Source organism: Semicossyphus pulcher, unplaced genomic scaffold (genome assembly GCF_022749685.1).
Source record: "Semicossyphus pulcher isolate SPU_LCO1_2020_fin unplaced genomic scaffold, fSemPul1.0.p SCAF_9, whole genome shotgun sequence".
Classification (NCBI taxonomy): Eukaryota; Metazoa; Chordata; class Actinopteri; order Labriformes; family Labridae; genus Semicossyphus; species Semicossyphus pulcher.
This window is the reverse complement of record NW_027211770.1, coordinates 25,126,588-25,150,023: the sequence shown is the minus strand read 5'-3', so window position 1 is coordinate 25,150,023 and position 23,436 is coordinate 25,126,588. Positions and strand designations below refer to the sequence as shown.

General features: G+C 43.3%; 1 protein-coding gene across 1 annotated transcript; it reads right to left on the bottom strand.

The window, feature by feature from the left end:
* Positions 1–8,645: 8,645 nt before the first annotated feature.
* Positions 8,646–21,759, bottom strand: LOC138583564 (uncharacterized). The gene is made up of 9 exons (XM_069655427.1): positions 21,695–21,759; positions 21,451–21,508; positions 17,674–18,021; positions 16,314–16,580; positions 14,268–14,558; positions 13,836–13,949; positions 13,564–13,619; positions 11,533–13,401; positions 8,646–11,114 (listed from the first exon to the last, which is right to left on the bottom strand). The coding sequence occupies exons 2-9, from the start codon at positions 21,488–21,490 to the stop codon at positions 11,085–11,087; spliced, it is 3,015 nt and encodes a 1,004-aa protein (XP_069511528.1). The 5' UTR covers positions 21,491–21,508; positions 21,695–21,759; the 3' UTR covers positions 8,646–11,084.
* Positions 21,760–23,436: the final 1,677 nt, after the last annotated feature.

Genomic DNA, 23,436 nt, shown 5'->3' with positions numbered 1-23,436 from the left:
TGTACTTTGTCTTTGTTTTCATTTCATTTCATTTCAAGACAAAATCAGAGGTACGGCTTTGTCCACAGGGGGCGCCAAAATCAACACAGACCGAAAGTTCCTCACAGCAGCTTTAATGTGTGATAGAAATGTTACACTTAACATTCAGGCTGCTAATGATCTTTATAAATTAAGTGTAATTTAAGTCATTGCCAGTGCAGAGTATAAAGATGACTAATAATGTATGTTACGTGTTTCAAGCTGCTTTGCTTACTCCGTTTTTTTCTGTGAGGCACATTAAAGGCTGATAGGACAAACGGCACCTTTTTTATGTCAGCAGAAATGTAATTTCCTGAAGACCTTCAACGTCCTTTTGATATTTTCCTTATCAAAAGCTCTTAGAAAATAAATGATAGTGAGCGATTGTATGAGTGAACTCTGCTTAAAAGAAATATTGCAAATGTCACCATTTACTCGTCCAAAGGCGGCTTAATGTGAGGTCACGAGGCGCCGCAGAGGTTCCTGTAGGGCCGAGATACTTCAGGGCTCCCTGGGACATCATTTAAAACATGAAGTCAAAATTAAACAGAGACGTGTTGGCAAGAAAAACGTTCAACTGATCACATTAAATTAAGCAATGACTAGATTCTCAAATTTAAAGTGATCAACAAAAGATTTGGGGAAAGTACGGAAGCCCTAAGTGGACATACATCCATACATTTGATTTTTCCCCTGATAAATTATTTCCATTTGCTTTCTGGAGATCTTGAATTATTTATCTCATTATCTCAACATAACACAGCTTGTTTTCTCGTGATAACGGGATAATTTAATGCCGAACTACAAAACAAAACAACAGGCTGGTCACTCTGATATAGGACAATGACTATGATAGACTCTATCACTAGGACATGCCATGCGGACATTGCCCACGCTAAAGAGGTAAGTTAAGCCTGTTTCTATGTGCATGTTTGCTTTTGCAACTCTGATGTTACAGTGGTGCAGCGTTCTTATCTCGAGATAACGAGATAAATAAGTTGATATCTTGAGAAAATGAAATGACTCGTTATCACGGGAAAACGGAATAAATAAAATGTGTGCGTGTCCACTTAGGGCTTCCGTAGGAAAGACACAGACCACACACTTCACTCCCTTCAGCCCAAGCTTGTAGTCAAAACTGTCCTGTTGTACATTTTTGGGAAAGGTAACAGAAAACAGATTCCGTCAAATTTTCCCTTATAAACTTTAAAGAGACTTTGAATGGGCCAATTTGACCCCAAGGGTCACGATGCACAAATACATCGAGAACTTTATGTATTTTTTCATCATTCAGACGCCACAATATGTAGTAAAAAAAAAAGTCTACTTGGTACAACATGTCCTCGATATCTCCGAGGTGTGATTTCAGATATAAGGTGCATTTTCCGAACAGCCTCCTCTGGCCGACATTCAGCGCTGCACTTGGCTGTTCGTGTGAAAAGTGACGGAAATGTTTCACTGTGTCGAGAACGAAAAAAGAGATCTGAAAAGTTCAAATTCTTCCTTTAAAGTTGGTGTGGAAGTCAAATTATTTGGTTTTGGTAAGCTACAGAAATAATCAGACAGGGGGGAGGGGGTTACCCAAGCTATGTGACCATCTGATAAGCATCCTGGCCTTCCCAAGTATATCAGAGTTAACCGCTCACCTGAACCTCCCCTTCCAAGTGTTCAGGAGAACATTTTGTGTCTGCAAAACTTTTTGAAACGTAAAAGGCCGTCTTTGAAGCCAGTGTTTGGTTTGTCACTTCTGTGTCACTAGAGATACATGGCAGTGCGACGTGGCGTGCACTCTGTGGACGAGAGTCACTCCTTCTGCAGATACAAAGAACTCAGGAAACACAGGGATACTTATCTTCAGGTGATTTATTGTGCTAATAGATGGTGTGTTGGATAAAAATAAACATATCTTTTTGTCTTGTCATGTTGTTGAGGATATAATACTGGAGTTGTCATCATTAATATATATTATTTTATTTTAGTTATTATTTTGACAATGCCAATAAATTTGACTTGACAAGCTACTGCAATCAGAAATATTTAATTCACTTCTGTTGACAAATCCGTCAATCAAACCCAATCTGAACTCCTCCTGTGGGTGTACAAAATGTATTTATAGTTAAAAAGTAGGGCAACAACACAAACATTTACACACAGGGGCCATAGACTGTAATAAGGATGTAAACAAGAGCCGGACCAATACGATCAGCTGATAACAGGTCACTGCTATCTGTTTTGGCAGGGGGGGAGGAAATGTATACAGATCACGGAGCACGAAGTGCACGTGAGGTAGTTTGGAATCAGTGGCATCATTACTGCTGGGCAGACTCCATAGTTTACAGGAGTCTGCGGCACGTGAGCTGGCAGCTGTGCAGCTACACAGCAGCTGTAAAACACCCTGCCTTCAGTACATACACTGTATCTACGCCATGTTTGTTTGATGAGCACATCTGAGGGATCCCAACTGTTCTTTAGTTGAGAGACAGCTTTTATAATGCTTAATCCAGCATCTGAATATAAGTGAAGTAAGAGTGTTTGTGCTCTGCTTTACAGTCAGGAAATAAGGTGCAGGTGGTATGAACTAGCTGAGGAGTGACTGCAATCTATCCAGCGACAGTTGTGTCAAATATCAGCTGAGTTGTTGGCAGAGTACAGTCAATGTCCTGCGGGGTATTTACAGTAACACAGACGGCCTTATGATACAAGGCATGTGCGTCTTCTCCGCAGGCATGGCATGCAGGACAGTAAGCGGACTGCGCGTTTGATCTTCAAATTACCGCATACAGCAGCAGACCTCACACTGGCACTGTCAAAGGAGCACAGACGGCAGGACTGAACTCTTTCAATTCTCTTTTCCTTCATCCCCTCCCATAATTATCTGACAGTACTCATCGGAGCAGTTTGTTCCTGCTGCTGCTGCCTGTTGTTACTGGATCCATCATCTGATCTCTGTCACCTCTGCTTGGTATGTTGGTCTATTTGAATCTCGCTGCTTTTAACAGGTGTGTGGCTCGATTAACTGCAAGGCGGTGGAGTGTGTTGTGCCTGCATTGGACACAACACTGTGTAACTTTTAAAGAGGACATGCGCTTGCTAACAAGTGACATGTTGAATTTTTCAGCAAAACTACTCAGGGATTCTGCGGCCACAGCTTTGTTTAGTCTGTTGTGACCACCAGCTTAAGGTGGCTAATGTTAGCTAACTCACCATAGAATGATAAGAAGTGGGCGAGTCCTCTGTAACACCACCAATTTGTTCCTGTGCTTGGATTTTTAAAGCCTAAAGTCTGATATTTTGGTCATCGGCATCTTGTTTTTGGCACAAGAGGTGACTTTATGGGGCGGCTGTGGTGGTAGTGGTAGAGTGGGTCATCTTTGAGTCGGAAGGTCCCTTAAGCTACATGTCGAAGCGTCCTTGGCCAAGGCACTGAACCCCAAATTGCTCTTTTGACATAGCCAACGGGTATGAATGTAAAGACTGATTGACAGTTGTACTTAGCAGCCTCTGCCATCAGTGTATGAATGTGTGTGTGAATGGGTGAATGTGACATGTCGTGTAAAAGCAGCTTTGAGTGGTCGCAAAGACTAGAAAAGCGCTATATAAGTACAGTCCATTTATTTAGATGAGAAGGTGAAGCTGGAGAGGAGCGAAACGTTGGCAACAATACTTTTTAAAGCTTTTCACTCAATACAAAAAGGCTAATTCATTAGCAGGCAAATAAATGATTTAACAACAGTGTATCAGGCAGAATGAAATTCTGTTTGTGGAGGAAGTTTAGCCAGAGTTGTTAAAGCTCCTGTGAGGAGTTTTTCACTGGTTATGAAACAGACTGAAATGAATTCTGATTGCTCTATATGACCTACAAAAGCAAAGCAGACCATCAGCGACAAGATTGATTATTATTAAGTTATAAATTATTTTGAATGCCTGAAATCACTGGAGGGGGGTAGGTGTCAGACGAAGTGGTTAACTGCACACTGCTGCCTTTGGTTACATTTTCCAGGACAAAAATTTAAAGTGATTGATACGTATGACTGTTGAAGAAAGCAGGAAAAGATTTTTAGTTAAAATCCGAGACTTAAGCATGTACAGGACAAAATCAGCAAAGAGATAAGAGGTACGGCTTTGTCCACAGGGGGCGCCAAAATCAACAAACATCACAGGAGCTTCTAACTCTAAGAAGTTAGACTAAATAAGCTAGGAGAGACCACTGGAGGGGGATACCCAGATGTCGTAGTGATTTGCAGAAAATCTCCAGTATGCATCGGACCAGTCTATCTCACCTACTGTATCCCACAATGCAAAGCGCGGGAACGTCACAGCGGCAGCGGAAATGACAGACAGCAGCAGCATTCCAGCAGAAGGGGGCGCTATAGCTAATGAGCGGCGGTTATTGTTCACTTCCGCCTGCCGTAGGATACTGCACAATGAATTTGAAAAGCTCCTCCATACTACAGACTACCACCGAACGCAGTATGTAGTATGTAGTATGTAGTACGGCATTCCGAACACAGCCTGAGTCACGTAGCAAGGTCGGCATTCCATGTTTGGGTGCATCCATACCCCTAATAATGCCTTACTTCAAGCCTTGATATAATTTAAACTGTTTATTTGTCATTTGTCTGAGGTGGCCGGTACCAGCCAATCAGCACCCTTCTTGTTGTTCTGTCCTCAAACACCGGTATGTGCCAGCTGCCGTGTCGTTGTAGTTACGGTGAAAGTGGCTATCTACGTTGTAAATAGTGGTCATCTTTCAGCCATCCATGCACATGTGCGATCACATACATGTGAGTAGACTGGTTATATATCTCGGTGTGTATATTGCCATGGTAACATGTTCAGCTGTAACAGACTTGCGGGTCTTCATGCCTATTGGTAGAAAGGTTAATAGTAATGTGCATGTATAAGTGTATTCTCAGTGTAATTCTATACGTCACTTGCATTGTGTATTGTTGTTAAGCGCCGACAGACGCTGCCTTTACTAATGCAAATGTCTTATTGTAATCTAAATGAGCTGCTTATTGGGTTAACTCATATAGTGCCATACAGTGCGCTATTAGCATTTGTTAGCACTAGTAATGCTAATGCATCCTGTCGGTGCTGCCCTACAGTTGTAATGAGACGCTAAATTAGCTAAAGAGACAATAATGATTTATTGTACTAAGCTGTGAGCATGTTTGTATCTGCTGTAAAGGTGGGCGTTTAAACACAGGGCTCTATGGGGATCGACTCACTTTTGGAACCAGCCCCCAGTGGCCGTTCAAGGTACTGCGGTTTTTGACTCAGTTCACTTACATTATGACTATTAACTACTTTTGCTAGTTTTATGCTACACTTGAGCATTAACCTTTGACCTGTACATCTCACAGTGGAAGCTGCTTAGCAGAAGTTACGTTGAATCCCTTTGAATGAAGATCTAACGGAGGTGTAACATCCACCAGCTTGTTTTACCCTAATTTATCAGAGAAATGTTAAATGTCAATGTTAAGCCTTTTGTAAGAGTTACAAAACGTATTTGTTCCTGTCAAGAAAACAAGTAGCCAAAGCACAGAGAAAATGAAAAAGCACATAAAGGGGCATGAACTTCGCTTCAAACAGAGAGAATTTACAACAAACCCCATTTTTTAAGTAACCCACTGATGCTTTCTCTTCTGTTCTGGGCTCACACGCTCTGTATTTTAATGGCTCGTACATCTGCTCCGTTTCGTACAATCATCTTTCTTTTTTTCCGCTGACTTTGGATTTTTTCGTCTAACACATTGCTTAATTATGAGAAGAACTATCAGCGCTGCAGTTTGAAGGAAGTGGGCTTTTATAAACTTTTAAAAGAAGATGTTTGGGCGGTTCTTTCAGCCTCATCTGTGGTTTCAGAAATGCCCCTGTTTCCTTTGATACACTTGGTAGGTGTGAAGTTTAGAGTCATTATATGCAGCGTGGTGTAGTTTCATTTGCACTGCAGTCCACTGTAGACCTACACAACAGTATCTTTGACTAAATGCTTTTTACATTGTTGTTTTTCAATGCAACAGAGGAAACCAAAGATGTTTTTAAAACGCTTTAAAACACTAAATTTCTACAGAAGAACCCTCAGCTTTGTTACAGATTAATTTCACTGAGGAAAAAGCGGAGAAAGAGACGGTCTTAAAAGAAGCATGGTGACGATATGAAACACAACATGATACGCTCCATTGAAACAACAAAAGATTACAATAAAGCCCACTCTTTGATCTTATTGTGTTTGATATGTTCCCCTGAAGGCAGCAGTTCACCTTTTAGCATCTATAAACAAGCCTGCGACAACTGAGGATTTCCTTGTAGCTGCACAGGACTATTTTTTTTAGCCTTTTGTTTTTGTGTGCTGGACTACAGACAAGAATAACGTTGCCTGTGGCCTGTTTTTTTAACAACATCACTCACCATCAGAGCTGCACAGATGGTGAAGGCCTTGAGGAGGAGAAATGGTGGAGAGTGATCAATAGATAACCTCAGAAGGCCTCTCACATGGCTCCCCCTTGTGGGACGAGAAGGTCTGTCGCTGCCACAGTTTGGTCTCAGAGTATGATTTGCATTTTACAGACTCACATGCAGAGCGATTTACTGTTAGTGAGCTGTTGGGGATTCGCTGTCCGGCTCAAGGACATTTTGACTGCAGAGATGGCTGGCACAGACTGACGCTATAAACTCAGGGTCAAGCTGTCACACTCTAAAATGTTGCCTTTTTTGCATCAGCCGTGGTGTGCGGAGTTTAATCATAAAATTTGTTTCATTCACACTCCTCCGAGGCTCGTACTCGTGTGACATTTCAGTGAGGGAGGTCAGCGCGCAGAGGCAGAGCTTGCTCAAGGACACTGTGACAGGGATGGACACACGGATCTCAGAGGACTTACCAGTTCATTACAATGATGATATGGACTTATGAGGACTATCATTCCTGACCCCTTTCTTTTCCCTGGCGGTGGAGGAAAATAGCCTCTATACTGCAGTGAAGAAAAGAAAGGCAGCATCATGAATTTTTATTCACTTTGTTGAGCAACTCTGTCCGGGCCTTATGGAGCCTCCTATGTTATTTCAAACTATTAAACGCCATCAAAATTAGGAAAATACGCACGCCTGCTGAGCTAGACTGAATTTAAATTAAAATTGGATTAGGATTATATTGGCCATCTTGTGGTATTAAGTTTTCTTGTGCAAATCTACTGCAGTCTCCTGAGGAAAATCAACATCGGCTCTCTGCACACTTGAGTCAGAAAAGCTCTGTGCTGCAGTTTGACACCAAAACCAGCATTCATCAATGCAAAGAAAAATGCCCTATTTGCAAACAGCGCACTTGAGTTATGTTTGGGTTTAATTTATGCCTCCAAAGGGATGCGTAAACAATTACAATTACTTGCGGCAGTCACAGTAAATCACGTTAAATCAGTCTACTCAAACAACACGAGCAGATTTACATGCAAATTGGCCCAGGGAAGGTGGCCACATCAGCGTCTGAGCTTTACGGTGTGTTTGAAGACTACAGAGAGCGTGGCAATTTCAGTTGTTTAGGCCGTAAACAACACACTTCCCTCCGAAGACAGCGGGAACAGTAAAACATACAAAGCACTGTGTTTATAAAACTGCACCAAACTTTTCATAAATCACAGCTTTCATGTGTAACCGCACGGCAATGCCATAACCTTTTCTAGCACCAGGTACTCAAACGCACTCTATCTCCACTCATTACGGCGCTAGACGAGCGTGAAGTGTCTCCACAAGTGAGCAGCAGGACTGTTCATCAGAGGTGACGTACAAGTGGGAGCGGGGGATTGGGAGACTGATGAAGCTGTGATCCAAACACACGCGCCGCACCTCCACAACAAGCCCAAGGAACAGATTCATCTGACGAGAATCAACAACAGCGCCCGCTGTACACAGGCGCCATGCATAATTAGCACTATAGACACAGTGAGCTGAAATATGCTGCGACTGCAAACAGCTCTGTGAGTCAGAGGAACAGCAGAATAAATAGGTGCTTTTGTGGACTGACTGTCAACAGGCATAAGGAGGTATTTTAATCTGGAAATCAAAAGATCCTCATGTTTGGAGGAATGTGTTTACTTTGAACGGAGAGGGCAAACCAAGTCATGATTGTGCATTCTAAACAAGCGACTCACTTCCTGCGTGATTTCGACAAGACGACCAAATATGAAAGTCATTGTGTAATATTTCAACAGATTACATTCAAACACATATTAATGATAAAAAATATTTATTAACATTAAGAAAAAGAGACCTTGAAACATTCATAAAGCCCAAACAATGTAGGAATCCTTCCTGAGGAGCAAACACAAACACTGTGCTTGTAGCATCCCACATGTGTGTTCAACATCTGCACTTATTTACAAGCATTCATTAAGGGAGTGAAAGTTACTCTCACACCCCAGATGTTTGGTGGGAGCCAGAGTAGGTGCTCTGCTTTTGTTCGAGTGGGTTTTCAAATTTAGAAGTGTATGTTTATTTGATAATGAAAACGAAAAGGCTGCTAGTGTTAAGTCTTATTCTCAAAGCTTCCCTACCTGCTTTGTAAGGAAGTAGCCCAAAGCCAATTAGTGCTCATTGAAGACAAATCGCTTACAACAAGTTGCGGAAGTAAAAAAAAAAGGCAAAGTAACTTCCTGCAACACCATGACAGTGTAGCTTTAAGCCAATGTGACATAAACAGCAGTAAAAAAGTGCATCTGTTTTTTAGTGGGGGATGAATACAGACAGTACAGCAGCTGGAGGGTTCATGTGCAATGTGCACCAATAAACTACATTGCACACGTTTATGGTAGTGATGGAACATGTTGACCTGTTTAAGTGTTTGGCACACTGATGCATAGTTATTAGTTTATTGACAACAATATGAAATATGAAGCAGCATGAAATAGCTCAGGCAAAAAAATAAGACACCATCTCTCTCTTCATGTCACGGGCAGCCCAATCCAGATCTGAGCCCCATTAAAAACCTCCTGTAATTAAAACCAGGTTATTCCACCAAATATTGATATGTGAACTCTTCCTGGGTTAAGGTCTGAACATCTTTTTTGCACCTTTGGTTATCTTTTGATTTAAATAAATGTCTGTTAAGTCACAATATATATCGCCGAATGAGGTAACACAATGGTGATTGAGCCGATGGCCCACTGATGAAAGCCTTTGCATTTGCAGTATTACAGACTGGCTGTCTGTGGCGACTTTCATGGAAAAAAATCACAAGCGGCGCCCAGTTAGCGACGCGTTTTCATCACCCAGCAGTGGTTGGTCTGCCAGAGAGGGTAGGCGGGGCTAAGCGGCTGCTTTTCCATTCTCTGCAAGTGTTGCGAGTAAACAGTAATCTACTATGGCTGAACAAACAAAGAAAAGATCAATGACTACAGATACAACTTCAAAAATAAGTGAAAATCCAAAGAAAAAGAAACAAACTTGACGCTCAGATGAAGCAAACAGTCTGAAAAGGAAAGTGACCGTCAGCCAGGAAAATCAAGAGCCAACCGTGGACGAATTACCGTTTATCTCCACAGGTGCCGCCAAAGAGAACGAAACTGAGATCTTCCAGACTAACACTTTAAACATGACCTTGTTTTCTTTGCATTATTCGAGGTTTGAAAAAAACTTTTTGTTATCTTAATCAGTCGTCATTGTCTGCAAATAAAAGACCTTAAGGAGAATATTTGATTTGGAAGAAGGGAAAAATGTTGCATACAATAAACAACAGTTCATTTAACAGAAACACAAACCTATAAAAAGTAGAACCAGAGAAAAACAGATTTTTGCAGTGGTCTCTTAGTTAGCTGTATATCACAATTTGGCTGCACAGTCAATACTTAATAGTATGATCAATGTGTCTTTAGCTTTGGTCTTGTCACGGGATTTGCCTACAATCATTGACCTAAGCCTTAAAAATGCACATACATTTAGTGAGACTTCATAAATAATAGCTTCAATATCACTTGGTCAACCTTAATAACCATTTTCAGAAGTTCCCCCCTGAGTTAAAAACACACAAACATAATAAATCAATAATAAAACATAATCTGTAACAGTAATAATGACATTCCACTCCGTCCTCGTGTGTGGGTCCTCGACACAGTCAGACAGTAAATTGTTCCTCTTTGCTTCTTCAGCAGAAAGCGTGGCGGCTCGGGTCTTTGTGCTGACCTCATTCATGCACGGGTGTGATTATTTTCCAAGTCGTTTAAGTCACATAAAAGCATTTAATTAATAAGCGCCCATCCATTCGTGGGATCCCCTTCATAGTTAGCTGAGCATTACTTCTCAGCGCCACTGAGGCGAATCCCCTTAATTGAGTGGTGTCATGAGAGGCATCTGTAAACAGCAGGCACAAAATAAATACTTCCACGTACATTAAGACCACCCCCATGGCTAATTTCTGCTTTCATAATTGTCTGCGCTCCCGAGGGGAGGGGGGCGAGTCCGTCCTGTGCGGAATGAGTCCCCCTCCTCATTTGCTCTGTCACTATTAGATTTTCTGAAGTGTTGGATACACAAAGATATTCATACAAGCACCTCAAGTACATTTTGTCAAGGCAGCGTTGTTTAGTTTTGATGATGAATGGAGGAGAGGATGTGAGCTTGGTCAAGAGCTATGGATCACTGAGCTTGTCTTCCCTGAGCAGCCTCCTGGCAAAGTTTGATGCATGACCTGTGCTGTGGAAGTCAAAATAGAACAATATGTGTGTGTCTGGGTAGCTGTGCGTGTGTGTGAGGTTGGTGCATGAGGAGTTGTTTATATAAAATCCTTCAGTATCAATAATTTAAATGAGTACGTTATCATTTATAAGATAATTTGTCATGTATTTCAGAGCAGGCCTGTATACTGAAAAAGTTTTATCATCCCCGTGGGAGACATGTTCGCTTCTTTTATAAAGTCTGACTTTAGTGCTGAGAACCCGGCGTGTGACAGCTATTTTGAGTGCAGAACCTTGTGCAGTCAGTCTTGCTTGTTGGTATATTGGATCACGTCTGTCAGCTGTTTGTTTGTGTCGCTGGATGCGGGACAGTTGCGGAGTCTAGTCTGCTGACATCTGTCATCATCTCGGTTTCCCTCTGTGAGCCTGTTGCTGGAGAGACACAACAAGCCCTTCATTGCCAACATGTCATGCAGAAGAAGAGGCTGAACCTCTGACACACAATGCTGCTTTTTAAAAAAAAAAAACTGCCGTCGTGTCACAAACACTGAAGACTAAATAGATTTTTATGGCACTGAGACGACTGTCAATCGTGAAAATGCAGCATCCAAGTGCTGTCGTGCATCCGTCAACGAATGAAAAGTACAGACAAAAGCACAAACAGCTGGGGAGACGGTGCAGGTAGAGGCAGGACTATGACACTGATGCAAGTGCACAGGGAGCATGGCGTTATGTGACAGACGTTAAGTGCACATCTAACAAAGAACTATTTTCTGTACATCTGTAATACCCAACTGAGCATATGGCATCAGTTGGCTGAACTTTTGAACTATCAATCTGTCTCACTCACCTGCCGTGGCTGCGTGAAGTGGGCGTGGCCATGTGCGTGGGTATGCCTGTGTGCATCAGCATGATGATGATGGTTGGGGGGCATCGTGGCGTGACGGTGCTGCCCATGGTGACGCTGCTGGACGTGCAGATGTCGCTGAGCCACCGGCATGTTGACAGGCGGTCTGGGAGGTTGGGGTGCCCTGGTTGGGGATAGGTGCTGGGTACGCTTCTTGGGGATGGTCTGGAACTGCTCCAGGGGGATCACAGGTGGAGGAGTGGGTGGGCGCTGAGTCCCGGCCGCAGGAGCTGTCGCCTGTGTTCCTGGGTGGAGCAGGGCGGCTTGGGTCTGCTGTTTCCGGTTCTGAAACGTCTGAGCCCTCTGAGTGTGGGCTGAGAGTGCAGCCTGGGTGAGGTGACTGGGATTGGGCTGGGCAGGAGGGTACGAGACTGGAGCGGTGCCTCCTTGGCGAGGTGGGTTGGCGCCGAGTGTGACAGGCTGCGTCTGTGTGCCCAGACCTTGTGGTGCTTTTTGGACTGGTTCAGCTCTGTACTGCGGGGCCATGTGTGCCTGTGGAAGGTGATTAGGATCAGCCAAAGCTCTTGTATCTGCTCTGAGCAGAGCAGTCGGTCCCTGTTGTATCATCGGTCCTTGTGACACAGCGGAGCGGCCTGCAGAGGGCTGCTGGCTCATGAGAGGAAAAGCCTGGGGGTTATTGCTGCGTGTGGCTTCCTGCCTGAGGGCGCTCTGGCTACCCGGAGATGCTCTGATGTCTCGCTGAGTGGCCTCCCTACGAGTGCGGGGGCTCCTCTCTGTGTGGCGAGCAGCCTCAAGCTGTGTTAGACTGCGAGAGTCCGGGCCTAGGCGATCAGCTGATCTGCTGCGTGACTGTCTGTCCACTGATGCAGCATCTTGTCTCCTCGAAGGGGTTTGGCTCCGAGGCCGAGGCTCATATCTGTGTTGTGTTCGTGCCTCTCGTATGGGAGGATGGGTAGTGTAGTCTGTAGTGTCCGGGGATGTCTGTCCTCTTTGAAGCGTGCCGCCGGGATACGCGGGTGTCCCTCGGAGGCGATCCCACGGCATCTGTCGCCGGGAGGAGGAGTTGGCAGAGGGATCATGGGTACCTGAGTTTCTATCAGACCTGTGATGAGGCTCTGGCTCCTGTCGGTACGTCTGTGTGTTTGCGTTTCGCTGAGAAGTGTTATTACTGCGTGCGTGTGTGTATCCTGTCGGGATAAGTGAAGGCTGATCTTGGTGAGCAGGATGTATGTGACCATCAAAGCGGGGATCAAAACCATCGGACTGCCTGCTTTGCATTCTGGGATGTGACTGCGCTGCTTGTATGAAGTCTGGTTGTGTTTGTGAAGCGTTATTATTAATGGCTGTATTTGTGAGAGGAAACGAGGTGTCCTGCTGAGAGTGTTGGCCGTTGTTTGGGTATGAGTTAAGGTTGACATGAATGGTGGGCATTTGTGCGTTGTTGTTCTGCTGGGCGTTCTGTGGCAGCGTGTTGAGGCTGACGTGGACGGCCGGCTGCTGGGCGCCGCCCTGTATGAGGATGTTGGGATTTGGCTGCTGTGTGTTTGGGAGTGCACTTCCGTTCTGAGCATCAGTGCGAGCGAACGCCGGGTTGTCGATGCCATTTTGTGGGAATGAATTGGTGTTGTTAAAAGAATTCTGTCGGGGTCTATTCGTCTCTCTTCGGTCAGTGAGCTGCTGCGTGTCTGAGGTTTGCAGGCCGTTCAGCTGCAGCGTCTGCGGGCTGCCGCGGTTTTCACGCTGGGTTGTGTATAAGTGGTCAGGACGGCGTGTGCGTGTGTTGGTGTGATAAAGTGGGGGATGGGGACCTTGGCCCAAATCTCTTGCACCATTAGGTTGAGGATCTGGAGGCTTAATAGGACAAGATGAAAAATGAGAGGAGGGAGAGAAGAGACAGCAAAAGAAGGATGAGACGAGAGGGTTAATGTGTGAAAAGGAGCTTTAGCACAAACACATGGACGAGATTAACACAAAATCAATAGTGGATCTTATGTAAACTTTATTTTGGCTTACTATAGGCCGAGGATTTGGGTTGGACTTTGGCACAAGCACAGTTTCCCGTTGCTGAGCTGTAATAATAGAAAAAGCAGAACTATTTAGAGCTAGAAAACCGGCCTCAGCTCTCATGGAGAGTATAAATGGACAAAGAGATAATTAAAAAGCCAATCAAGCTCCCTTTGGGATAAGTAAAGTCCTATCTTATCTGTGGTGTTACACTCAACATAATATACAATGAAACTATAAGTGGATAAACAAAATGTCCATGACGGCACACACAGACTTACCCCTCCTCCTCCGCACGAGAAAGACAATGAGCACGATGAGCAGCGCGATGATTAAAATCAGCAGCAAACAGCCAATCACAATCCCCACCACTTCTCCTACATCGAGACATATGTCTGAAATAGAAAGCTTGGTGTCAAAGGGGGAGAATTAATAAAGATAATGAGTCTGGAGCTGAGACAGACAAACGACAGAGGAGAGGAGGGGATGATAAAGTAACAACAGAGAGACACACAGAGAGGAAGAAATGAAAATAAAGGGAGAGGAGAGTATGTGTGAAAGTCACTGAATGACTTTGACCACATCCTCACCAGATCAATCTCCCCGGATACTTCCTGTCCCTCTCCTGTCGTGAAGACAGATACACGGAGGGACTCCAAAACCAACCGTCATCATTATCAGTTACAGAGAGGTCAGCGTCCACCATAACTCACCTACGACGGTCAGCACTGTGCTCTGCTCCGACGTGCCCGCGGTGATGCTGTTCCTGGCCGTGCAGGCGTAGCGCCCGCTGTCGTCATCAGTGGAGAAAGTCTGAACGCTGAGCACCCCGCTGTCAGGCTGGCCCGATGCGACCGTCTGTCCGTCACGTTGCCACGTGAAGAGGGCAGGGGGCAGCGAGTCGGACAAGCAGGTGAGACGCACCGTCTGTCCGACCAACACATCCCCTTCTCCGACGCAGTCTTTCGGGGTCTCCTTGGTCAGCACCGGGGCGTCAGGGCCATCTGGTCGTGCGAAGATTAGAGGACATTGTTTTCAGCGTCAACAACATTTAGTTCACAAGCACTACGAGGTAAATCTGTATTCTAAAAGAGCTGACTCTAAAGCACAGATTATGAATTCTGCCAAAGGGTTGATCATTTTGTCAATATCAGGTTTAAACCACCTCACCTGGCGAACACATTTCAATAAGCTCTCTTTGATTTTGTCAGCATATTAATCGGGTAATGAAGGAGCTTTGCTGCGTTGGGTTGGAAGTTAAATCTTAATCACACTGGCTGACACCTCAACAAGTCGTATTTACAGTCGAGCCTGATTGGCAGGTGAGGGGCATTGTGCATGCAAAATCCTGCAAAGAGGCTAACAAGAGTACTGCATAATGAGGAGACGTTACTGCAGCCTGCTGTTCAACACAGTTTACGATTTACATACAGAACTATCCCTCTGTAAAATTGTACAGCTGTTTTAAAACATTATGAGGCAAAAGAAAAGTAAAACTGTTTCACTGAAGGGATACGTTTGATTATATTCACTCGCTACCTTGAGTCTCTGCTGATCGCCGAGTGGCAAGGTCGAGAAATAGTCCAAAGCCAACTGTGAAACAACAACTTGTTGCTTTTACAATTTAGTTTTTGTACAGATCAAACAAACAGAAAAACAACATATGAGCGCTTTATGTGATATTAAGTGAGCTTCAGAGGGGTTGGCAGGTTAACCGTTCCCCCCCTGCTTTAAGTCTTTATGCTAAGCTACGCTAACAGGCTGCTGGTTCCAGCTGTTGATTTCTTTTCACAGACAGATACTGGAGTGGTTTCAATCTTATAATTAATCAAGTATTTTTAACTAAATGTCCAACATGATCAATTCTGATCAACAAATTAGTCAGCAGTCATTCTGATGTTCCATTAATTATTCCTGCTTTCAAATGCACAGGTTTTCTTTTTCTGACTTAGAGTTTTGTCAATCAAATGACCCTTTGATTTTTGGACTGTTGCTCGTACAAAACATGCCGTTTCAGGATGGCACCGAAACTTCTGCAAAAGTGTAAGAGGCATTTTTCAACATTTTCTGATCTTTCAAAGTAGGGCTGAACTATTAATCCAGCCTCCTGCAATTTTCAGTCCGCAGGAGGCGCATTTTTTGATAAAGGTGAAATGTGTGCCAAAATACCATTTAAACTTAAAGAGGGGGTATTATACTGTTTCACATTTTAAGACATAAACATAATGTTACAATGTTGGATGTCCAGACTAAACCTGGGTGAAGTTTCAAATCTGTAGGTAAAAGTATGTTGGAGTAATCCCCAAGCTTCTCAGCGTGCTGTGAACGCCACAGTTTTCTCTACATGCTGCACTTTGTGACGTCTAACGGACCCTGTGGTTGTAAAATCACAGATTCAACTTATCTGACCGATTAAATTACATTTCGTTAAGTGCAAACACTTTTGGAAAGCGAAACCCCCGACAGATTATGAGAACACTAATAACTGGATGTGTTTTAATTCGGGTAAGGATAACAATGTTTGGACATGTTGGTATGCTGTTGGAGTGTTTGGGCGTGTTGGCTGTGTTGAGATGCTGGGATATAACTGTCATATCAGAAACATGGACGTGATCGAGACAGAGCTAGAAGAATTACAATCAGCTTATGGCAGGATGTCCAGTGCAATCCAGCACACTGTATGGTGGATAATAAATAAGCTACCGCTATTTGCAGTGGCTGTAGCAGATTAGCTGCCACTTGTCTCGATCAGTACTCACAGAAGACAGTGAGGCTCCGCGTGGCAGTTTGAGCGCTGACAAGGTTGCTGACAGTGCATGTGTACTCCCCCGCATCCCCCCGTCTGGCCGGGTTGATGACCAGAGAGCCGTCTGTGATGGTGATCCTGGAGTCGGCGGCGATGGCTACACCTCCTCTTCCCCACTGGACTGTAATCTCCGTCCCTGCCGTCCACGTACACCTCAGGGACACATTTCTTGCCTCCACTGCTACAGAGGGAACAAGAAGACTCACCCCGTTCACTGCATCTACAGGAAAAGAAGAGTTAAGCAGAATCACCAAAAAATGGTCTCCAAAGACTTCATTACTCCGGGGGATGAGAGTATGAGAGAGTTCTCTTCGGAAGTTGGAGTGACAGAACAATAGAGGGCAGTTTTATGTTTCTGTTGAGGGTAATTTGTTGTAATCAAAGCATGTGAGTGCTGAGAAGGGACAGGATTCAGATACAGGCACAGATGGCGAGTAAGGGGGCAGACGGTGTGAGTGGTAGCCGAGTTGCCTCTTGGCGGGCAGCCTAAGTTAAATAATTGGAGAGGGAGAAGAGGGGGGCGTCTGGACGGAGGAGTTTGTGACTAAGAGAGGACCTCAGTGGCAGCAGCAAGCAGCCAAAACATTTGAGCAACCACGAAGAAGCTCTAATCACTTGCATTTTTGCACCTTGTTTGCTCGCCTGTGACTCAGCAGAAGCATCGAGTGTTTTAGGATTGTAGCTCGAAGTCAGGGGTAACTATGAGGCTGAGAGTCGTGCTTAAGGACACGAATGTTGCCGGACATAACCTAGCTGTTGTGAGTTTGGAGTATGTGACCTTTCGAGCAATAATAGACGAGTGCTTCTAACAATGCGGTCGCCCCATTATCGTCGTTGTAAGAGGGATGAGAAAGACTGCACGTCATCCCTCCTGTGTCGGAGAGACATTCGGCTGTTCAGGCTCCATTACAGCTCTGAATATAGCTGGATGCAGATACTGTACGTACTGTATGTGATGCTACATTTAGACTGCTAAGATATCAAACATCTAAGAGCAGGAGCGCCGCATATCAAATGACTTTTAATTAGCATAAAGCCCTGAGCCTGCAGCTCCATCCCCTCCTCCTTTTTCATTAATTTTACCTCGCCTACGATGGGTCACTAATTTCATTACACCTCCCAGACTAATTCTCTTACTCCCCAAATCCTCCCCCTCCTCTCTTCCCTCCCTTCTCTTCCTCCTTAACATTATCACCTCCCTTAAAACCTTCCTCTCCTGCACACTTCCACACTTCATCACGCCTCCCACTTTCCCCTCCCCTCCTTGCCTCATCTCTTAAGTGAAGTCACAAGCACACTTCTTTATCTCTTACCAAACACCCTCAGCTGTATTGATCTGGAGTTAGCCACCAGGCCTGTTGTATCAATGGGGTCCACCTCCACCGTGTAGTTCCCGGCGTCTCGGAGCTGAGCGCCTCCGATTTTCAGCTGGGTGGCCGTGATGGTGACCCGGCCCTGGAACTGGGCCACCGGGTTGACCACCGAGTTTCCTCCGGTGAACAGACCCAGAGTGACGCCCCGAAACGTCCATGTCATGGACAGGACCTGGGACACCGTCAGCACCGTGAACACGATCTCAGTCCCAGTTTGGACCAGCACCGGGTCGGTCTGGAACTGGATCTGGACCTGGTCTTGAGCCGACACATTGGCAGTGAGGAGGACTAAACAGGAAGGAACAAGAAAGAGAAAGAGTAGATTGATGCATTTACGCAAGTACAATAAGAGTTCATTGAGCTACTTTTTAACAATGCTTTAAAGTAATTAAGTATTTCAGTTTTATATTAGTTAACTTCTGCCGTAAAATTTGTATTTTTTTTTTTTACAGTTATTTGAGTATTTATTTTATGAAGACCTGAAAAAGTTACATCTGCAGTTAACAAAATGAGGAGTCTCTAGTCATGCTCGCAGCTCTGCGAGACTGTACATCAGCAAAGAGCTGCTTTGAGTTAAATGACAACATCAGCATGCTAACACGCTAGGATAATGCTATTGTGTTTACCAAGTTCATCATCTTAAAGTTGTAATAATGAAGATTTCAGTTTCGTTCTCTTTGGCGGCACCTATGGGGATAAACAGCAATTGCGGGAACACACTTCCCAGGCATCCAGACAGTGTTGCATGTGTGACGTCCACGGTTGGCTCCGGTTGTAACTCTTGATTTTCCTGGCTCACGGTCGCTTTCCTTTTCAGACTGTTTGCTTCATCTGAGCGTCGAGTTTGTTTCTTTTTCTTTGGATTTTCACTTATTTTTGAAGTTGTATCTGTAGTCATCGATCTTTTCTTTGTTTGTTCAGCCATAGTAGATTACTGTTTACTCGCAACACTTGCAGAGACCGCTTAGCTCCGCCTACCCTCTCTGGCAAACCAACCACTGCTTAACAGACATTTATTTCCATGAAAATCTTGGAGATGAGCACTTTATATGGTATGTTGGGTATCTAGACAAAACCCAGGGACTTTTTCTTCTTTTGAGCCCGATGAATCATCGAGAGATACATCCAGGATCACGACTCCTCAGATTGAGCTTGTGACCTTTGGGAACGACCAGCTGAAAACTAAAGTACATAAACTGTTCACTGAGTACTTAAAACAAGCTTCATCTCTTGGAGCTTAAACAGTAAAAAGCAGCTTACACACTGATGCCTCAGCATCTTTATTATCTGTTATAGGGGCCCCTTTTTCTGCTAAATGACAACTTGAGTTGACTTTAACAGCAGGACTCTAACTTGTATTTGAGTATTTTCAAACCAACGTGCTGGAACTTTTAATTAAGCGAAGGATCTAAGGACTTCTTTCACCACCGCAGAGAACAAAATCTATCGACACACACAGAGCGGGCTCTGGGGGTGAAAAACCATTACTAAGGTACACACTCTTTCCTCCCTCCGAAATCTCACACCATGTTTTTTGGATTGTGAGTGATCCAAAACTAAACATCTATTCTGTGTGTTTGTTAGCTTGCAAAATAATATTTGTTGTCCCTGCTCTCAAGACCCAGTGGTCTATATATGCAATTTAAAAAACAATGTCGTACAGAACAATTGGTTTTACACATTCAGGCATTTGTAGTCTGTGCGTGAAGGAAGATCTGTTTATGTTTTTGGCTGCCTGTCCTCCCTCCTGTTTGTGCGGTATTACAGAGTCAGACAGGAAAACCCGGGCTGAATTTTCAATATCCTTTTTTACTGGCACATAAAGCTTCAACGCAAAGAGCTCTCTGGCCAATGAATTACAGTGAATCAGATCAATATGGTCCTGATCAGTCTCGCTGGACTGCCTTTACAGCGTTTTCACAGGGGAGCAGAGAATAAAATGACAAGAGCCAACAGTGAGATGGATTGCATTCAGGTTCCCAGGACAAGTGTTTCAGTGTCTGATTAAAAACATCAATAGCTGTGTTGATTTTTCAGCAGGGACAGAAAGAGTCATGAGTCAGAGGGTGAGGAACACCCATGTGTGACGCAGCACGGTATCGATGTGCTGTTTACCTAAACACGAGAGCAAATAGAGAGTAATTTAAAGAGCCATATTTAATGTACAACTATTAAACTAATATATAACTATGAAAGGGATTTAGCTGCAGACAAACCTTGAATTAAGAACATATTAAAACTGTCATATTGAACCAATCAATCAGAGATTGACTGACAGACTTAAAGTGAGCTTTAGGTTTCTATAGGTGGCTCTAACGGGTGTAACTGTTCTTTGTAACACTATTTATTCCTTTCATGAAATGAAACGCAACTAAATTCTTGTGTTCAAAGGACAGCTGTCAAAAAAACATCAGCCAAACCACAGGCGTTAAAGTAAACCGCTCTTAAGAGACGTGTAAGTCACCATTCTTAAATATCAATAGCCGACAGGATGCCACAAAACTACTATTCAATTAATGAAAATGTGGCTGATTATTACTTTAATTATTATCCTTCATGCATGAAAACAACGCTTAGATAATGAACAAATTAAAATATCATTTGCACTCCTGGTGCTGATTTTTCTCCGCTCATCCTGCTAAAGTTGCTGCTGGATCTTTTTCCATTTAATGCATCCAACATTGTGTTATACCCGGGTGGGCAGCAACAATCTGTGATGTTGGATGGGAGAATTGATTCCGCAGTAATAGATACAATACCCATTTAGAACAAATTGTCTTCACAAGCATAAATTGTTAATAAATTGTTATTTTTACTGTCAACAAATCTCATTTAAACAAGCGATGTGTTTGTTTATCCAGATTTTTTAACACATCCATATTGTATGAATTACTTAGCACCAAGCCCATTTGTTCCTAAAGAAGCTGTAAAAAATTGCTCACAATACATATTAATTTGTTTAAAGGGATTTTTCGCCACGGTTTGGTTGATATCCAATAAGTGTTCATCTTAAAAGGTAGTCAAGTGAAGCAATAAGCTCTTCAACGTGTGCTACATTAACAGAAAAAGCTCTGCTCCGGTGCTCGCGGTCTTGCCAGCATTGCCTAAATGTATCAGGTTGCATTGTGTGCACATAATCTCGCTTGAATAATTAAGGTTAAATATCAGTAACAAAAATCTCCAGAAAAGTGTCATCATCCTAACCTCTGATGTACTCATATTTTGCTATTCCCTCGTAGTGTAATTTTGCAGCTTGTTTTCATAAACAATAGCAAAGTATCGGTATCATTGTTTTGCCTATTGTTCACACATGAACAACAACCATGTAATCCAGTGTTATTGTATTGAAAAACTGCCACTCCCTTTAAATTACTCACCAAATGGCATCAGACAAATATAGAAAAGCCAACCGCTTCCCGTCGGCCTGAGAGCTCACATGTTTGAGCCTGGGAGGAGCCCATGAACGCATCACCGCACTCAGCAGTCAGCGCACAGACGGGAATGCAGCCTCGCAGGTTTAAGAGCGGTTAAGACGAGCTATCTGCTTGAAATGCAATTGTTTTACAAACGTGCTCTGCATACCGCTGCGTCTCTTCCCTGACCTGTTTTATTTCCCACAGTACAGACTCCACTGAAACTCTGCTTCTGTTTGAACTATTTCAACGGTGCTGTCGGGGCAGGAGGAGGAGAGGAACTGACAGTGCAAATTGTTTTTACCTGCCAGTGACAGGCTGATAAGGAGCAGAGGTTGTCTCATGTCGTCAGTCAGGCCAGTCTGCGGAGAAATGAAACTCTTTAATACATAAAATTACTTTTTGGATCATAATTTTAACACAATTTAGACGAATTTCTCCAACAAAGGCTGTAGGGAAGCGTATCTATTAGCCTATTACTGTGCTATATACTTTTCTATTCAGATTAAGCTAACATAAACAAGAATAGTTAGCTGTGAGAAACTTACCGAAGTGTTTTCCTCCTGCCTTCATGTTCATTTTGCGTGGAAATAAACCTCCGTATGGGTTTGTTTGTGTCTAATGATTGTACTTCCTGTTTCTCCGCTATTACCTGTCAAAGACACACCTGTTCTCTTAAAGAGCCCGCTGCCATTTAACTGCAACGTTATTACTAAGCAGTGGTAGATAGTAATGAGTAGATTTAGTACCGTAGTAGTAGTACATTTGACAGCTTAAGTTAAAAGTTACTTTTCAAATAAAGATTTAACATAAAATAAATGTGATAGATTTTATGAAATACAATAATTTATGAAAGTTAAACTAACTAGTTTTCCTTAAAGGGGCCATATCTTTTAAATGGATATTTTCATATTGCATGGGTTTCACATTTTTGGGTGTTTAAAAAAAAGTGAAAACTGCATAAATCCGTGTTTTTCAGAATTACATGTTTAAAAAGGTTGCCTCTGAAATGGGCCGTTCGGACCAGCTGCAGGTTTCTACGTAGAATCTTGCTTTGGCTGAAATCGACCAATCGTCACTCACCACAGGCTGCCAACTCCGATACCTACTCCTGGGTTGCTGCATTTGCTCTGGTGTATCGTCCTCCCACTCAGGGTCCGATTCTGGCTCGTACTTGGAAGCCGATAACCGATCGTAGAGCAGCCATGTTTTCTAAAACTTTGGAGTGACAGTGCAGTGCGGTCGCTCCCCCACGTGGAGGAAGGGCTATGCAGTCACTCCAAAAACTGTCAGCCAATCGTGGCTAAGGTCCAACCTTTGAACGGCAAAACGGCTTGTTCGTTTCAGGAGAAAGGAGAGGCTCCGAAAAATACTTAAATATGTGTACAATTTTTTAAACCATCATGATTCAAAAACACATTAGTATAATAGAACACTGATTGCATCGCTATAATATGTCCCCTTTCAGTAGGCTTACATAAAATTTGCCCTAACTCGACCAGCTAAACAGTCAAAGGCTGCATGTCTAATAGTATAAATATATAATAATGTGATATATGCAAATATATTAGTGACTGTGGGAGATTTTCTCTGCAGAAGTCCTTTAACTTTAGTACTTTTATGAATTTTGCTGTATTAAAACTGTCCTATAATAAATTTAGTGAAGTGAAATGTATAAAATATGAGCTAGCATAAAATGTAAATAGCAGCGTAAAGTACAAGAACCTCAGGGTTGTATTTAGCTACATTGCTTGGATAAAAGTGTGTCTTTCCTCCTCTGCGTTTGATGATCGCGTTGAGAATCGACGAGTGAATTCCAAAGTTAGATATTTTTTAACTCCACAAAGTACAAAGACGTGTTCAAAGGGCATCGGAAAGTATAAATGTGGTCGATTTTATCCCGTTTTTCTTTTCATTTTTTATTTGAAAGGGATTTTTGATCAATGACCGTCGTATTGATGAGACAGTAAGACATAGTGGCACGCTGATAAAAACCGGTTCACGTTTCTGAGAGTATAATGGTTTATTTTTCTTAACGCTGTTTTTGTTTGAAAGTCATGTCTCAAGGTCATTTTTATTCATGTTTGTGTTACATGGCAGCTTTAACCTATTGAGGAGATTGATGGATTTATATGGCAAAAACATCTTTATACTCTCAGTTCTTTAGTAAATTGACTTACTTTAAAAGAAAGCCAGACATAAATGATGTTTTACACTGAAGCAGAAGCTTCTGCTGCCGTCTGCTGAGCCTTAAATGAGAGCCAAATGTTGACATTATTCAGCTGATGTA

What these genes read in the sequence shown, in the direction of transcription:
- LOC138583564 (XM_069655427.1), bottom strand. Translation starts at nt 21,490, where the DNA reads ATGAGACAACCTCTGCTCCTTATCAGCCTGTCACTGGCAG. An exon ending in TATCAGCCTGTCACTGGCAG is followed by an intron (nt 18,022 to 21,450) that starts GTAAAAACAATT and finishes CTTCCTGTTTAG; the next exon opens with TCCTCCTCACTGCCAATGTG. An exon ending in ACTTCACGCAGCCACGGCAG is followed by an intron (nt 11,115 to 11,532) that starts GTGAGTGAGACA and finishes GTGTCTCTCCAG; the next exon opens with CAACAGGCTCACAGAGGGAA.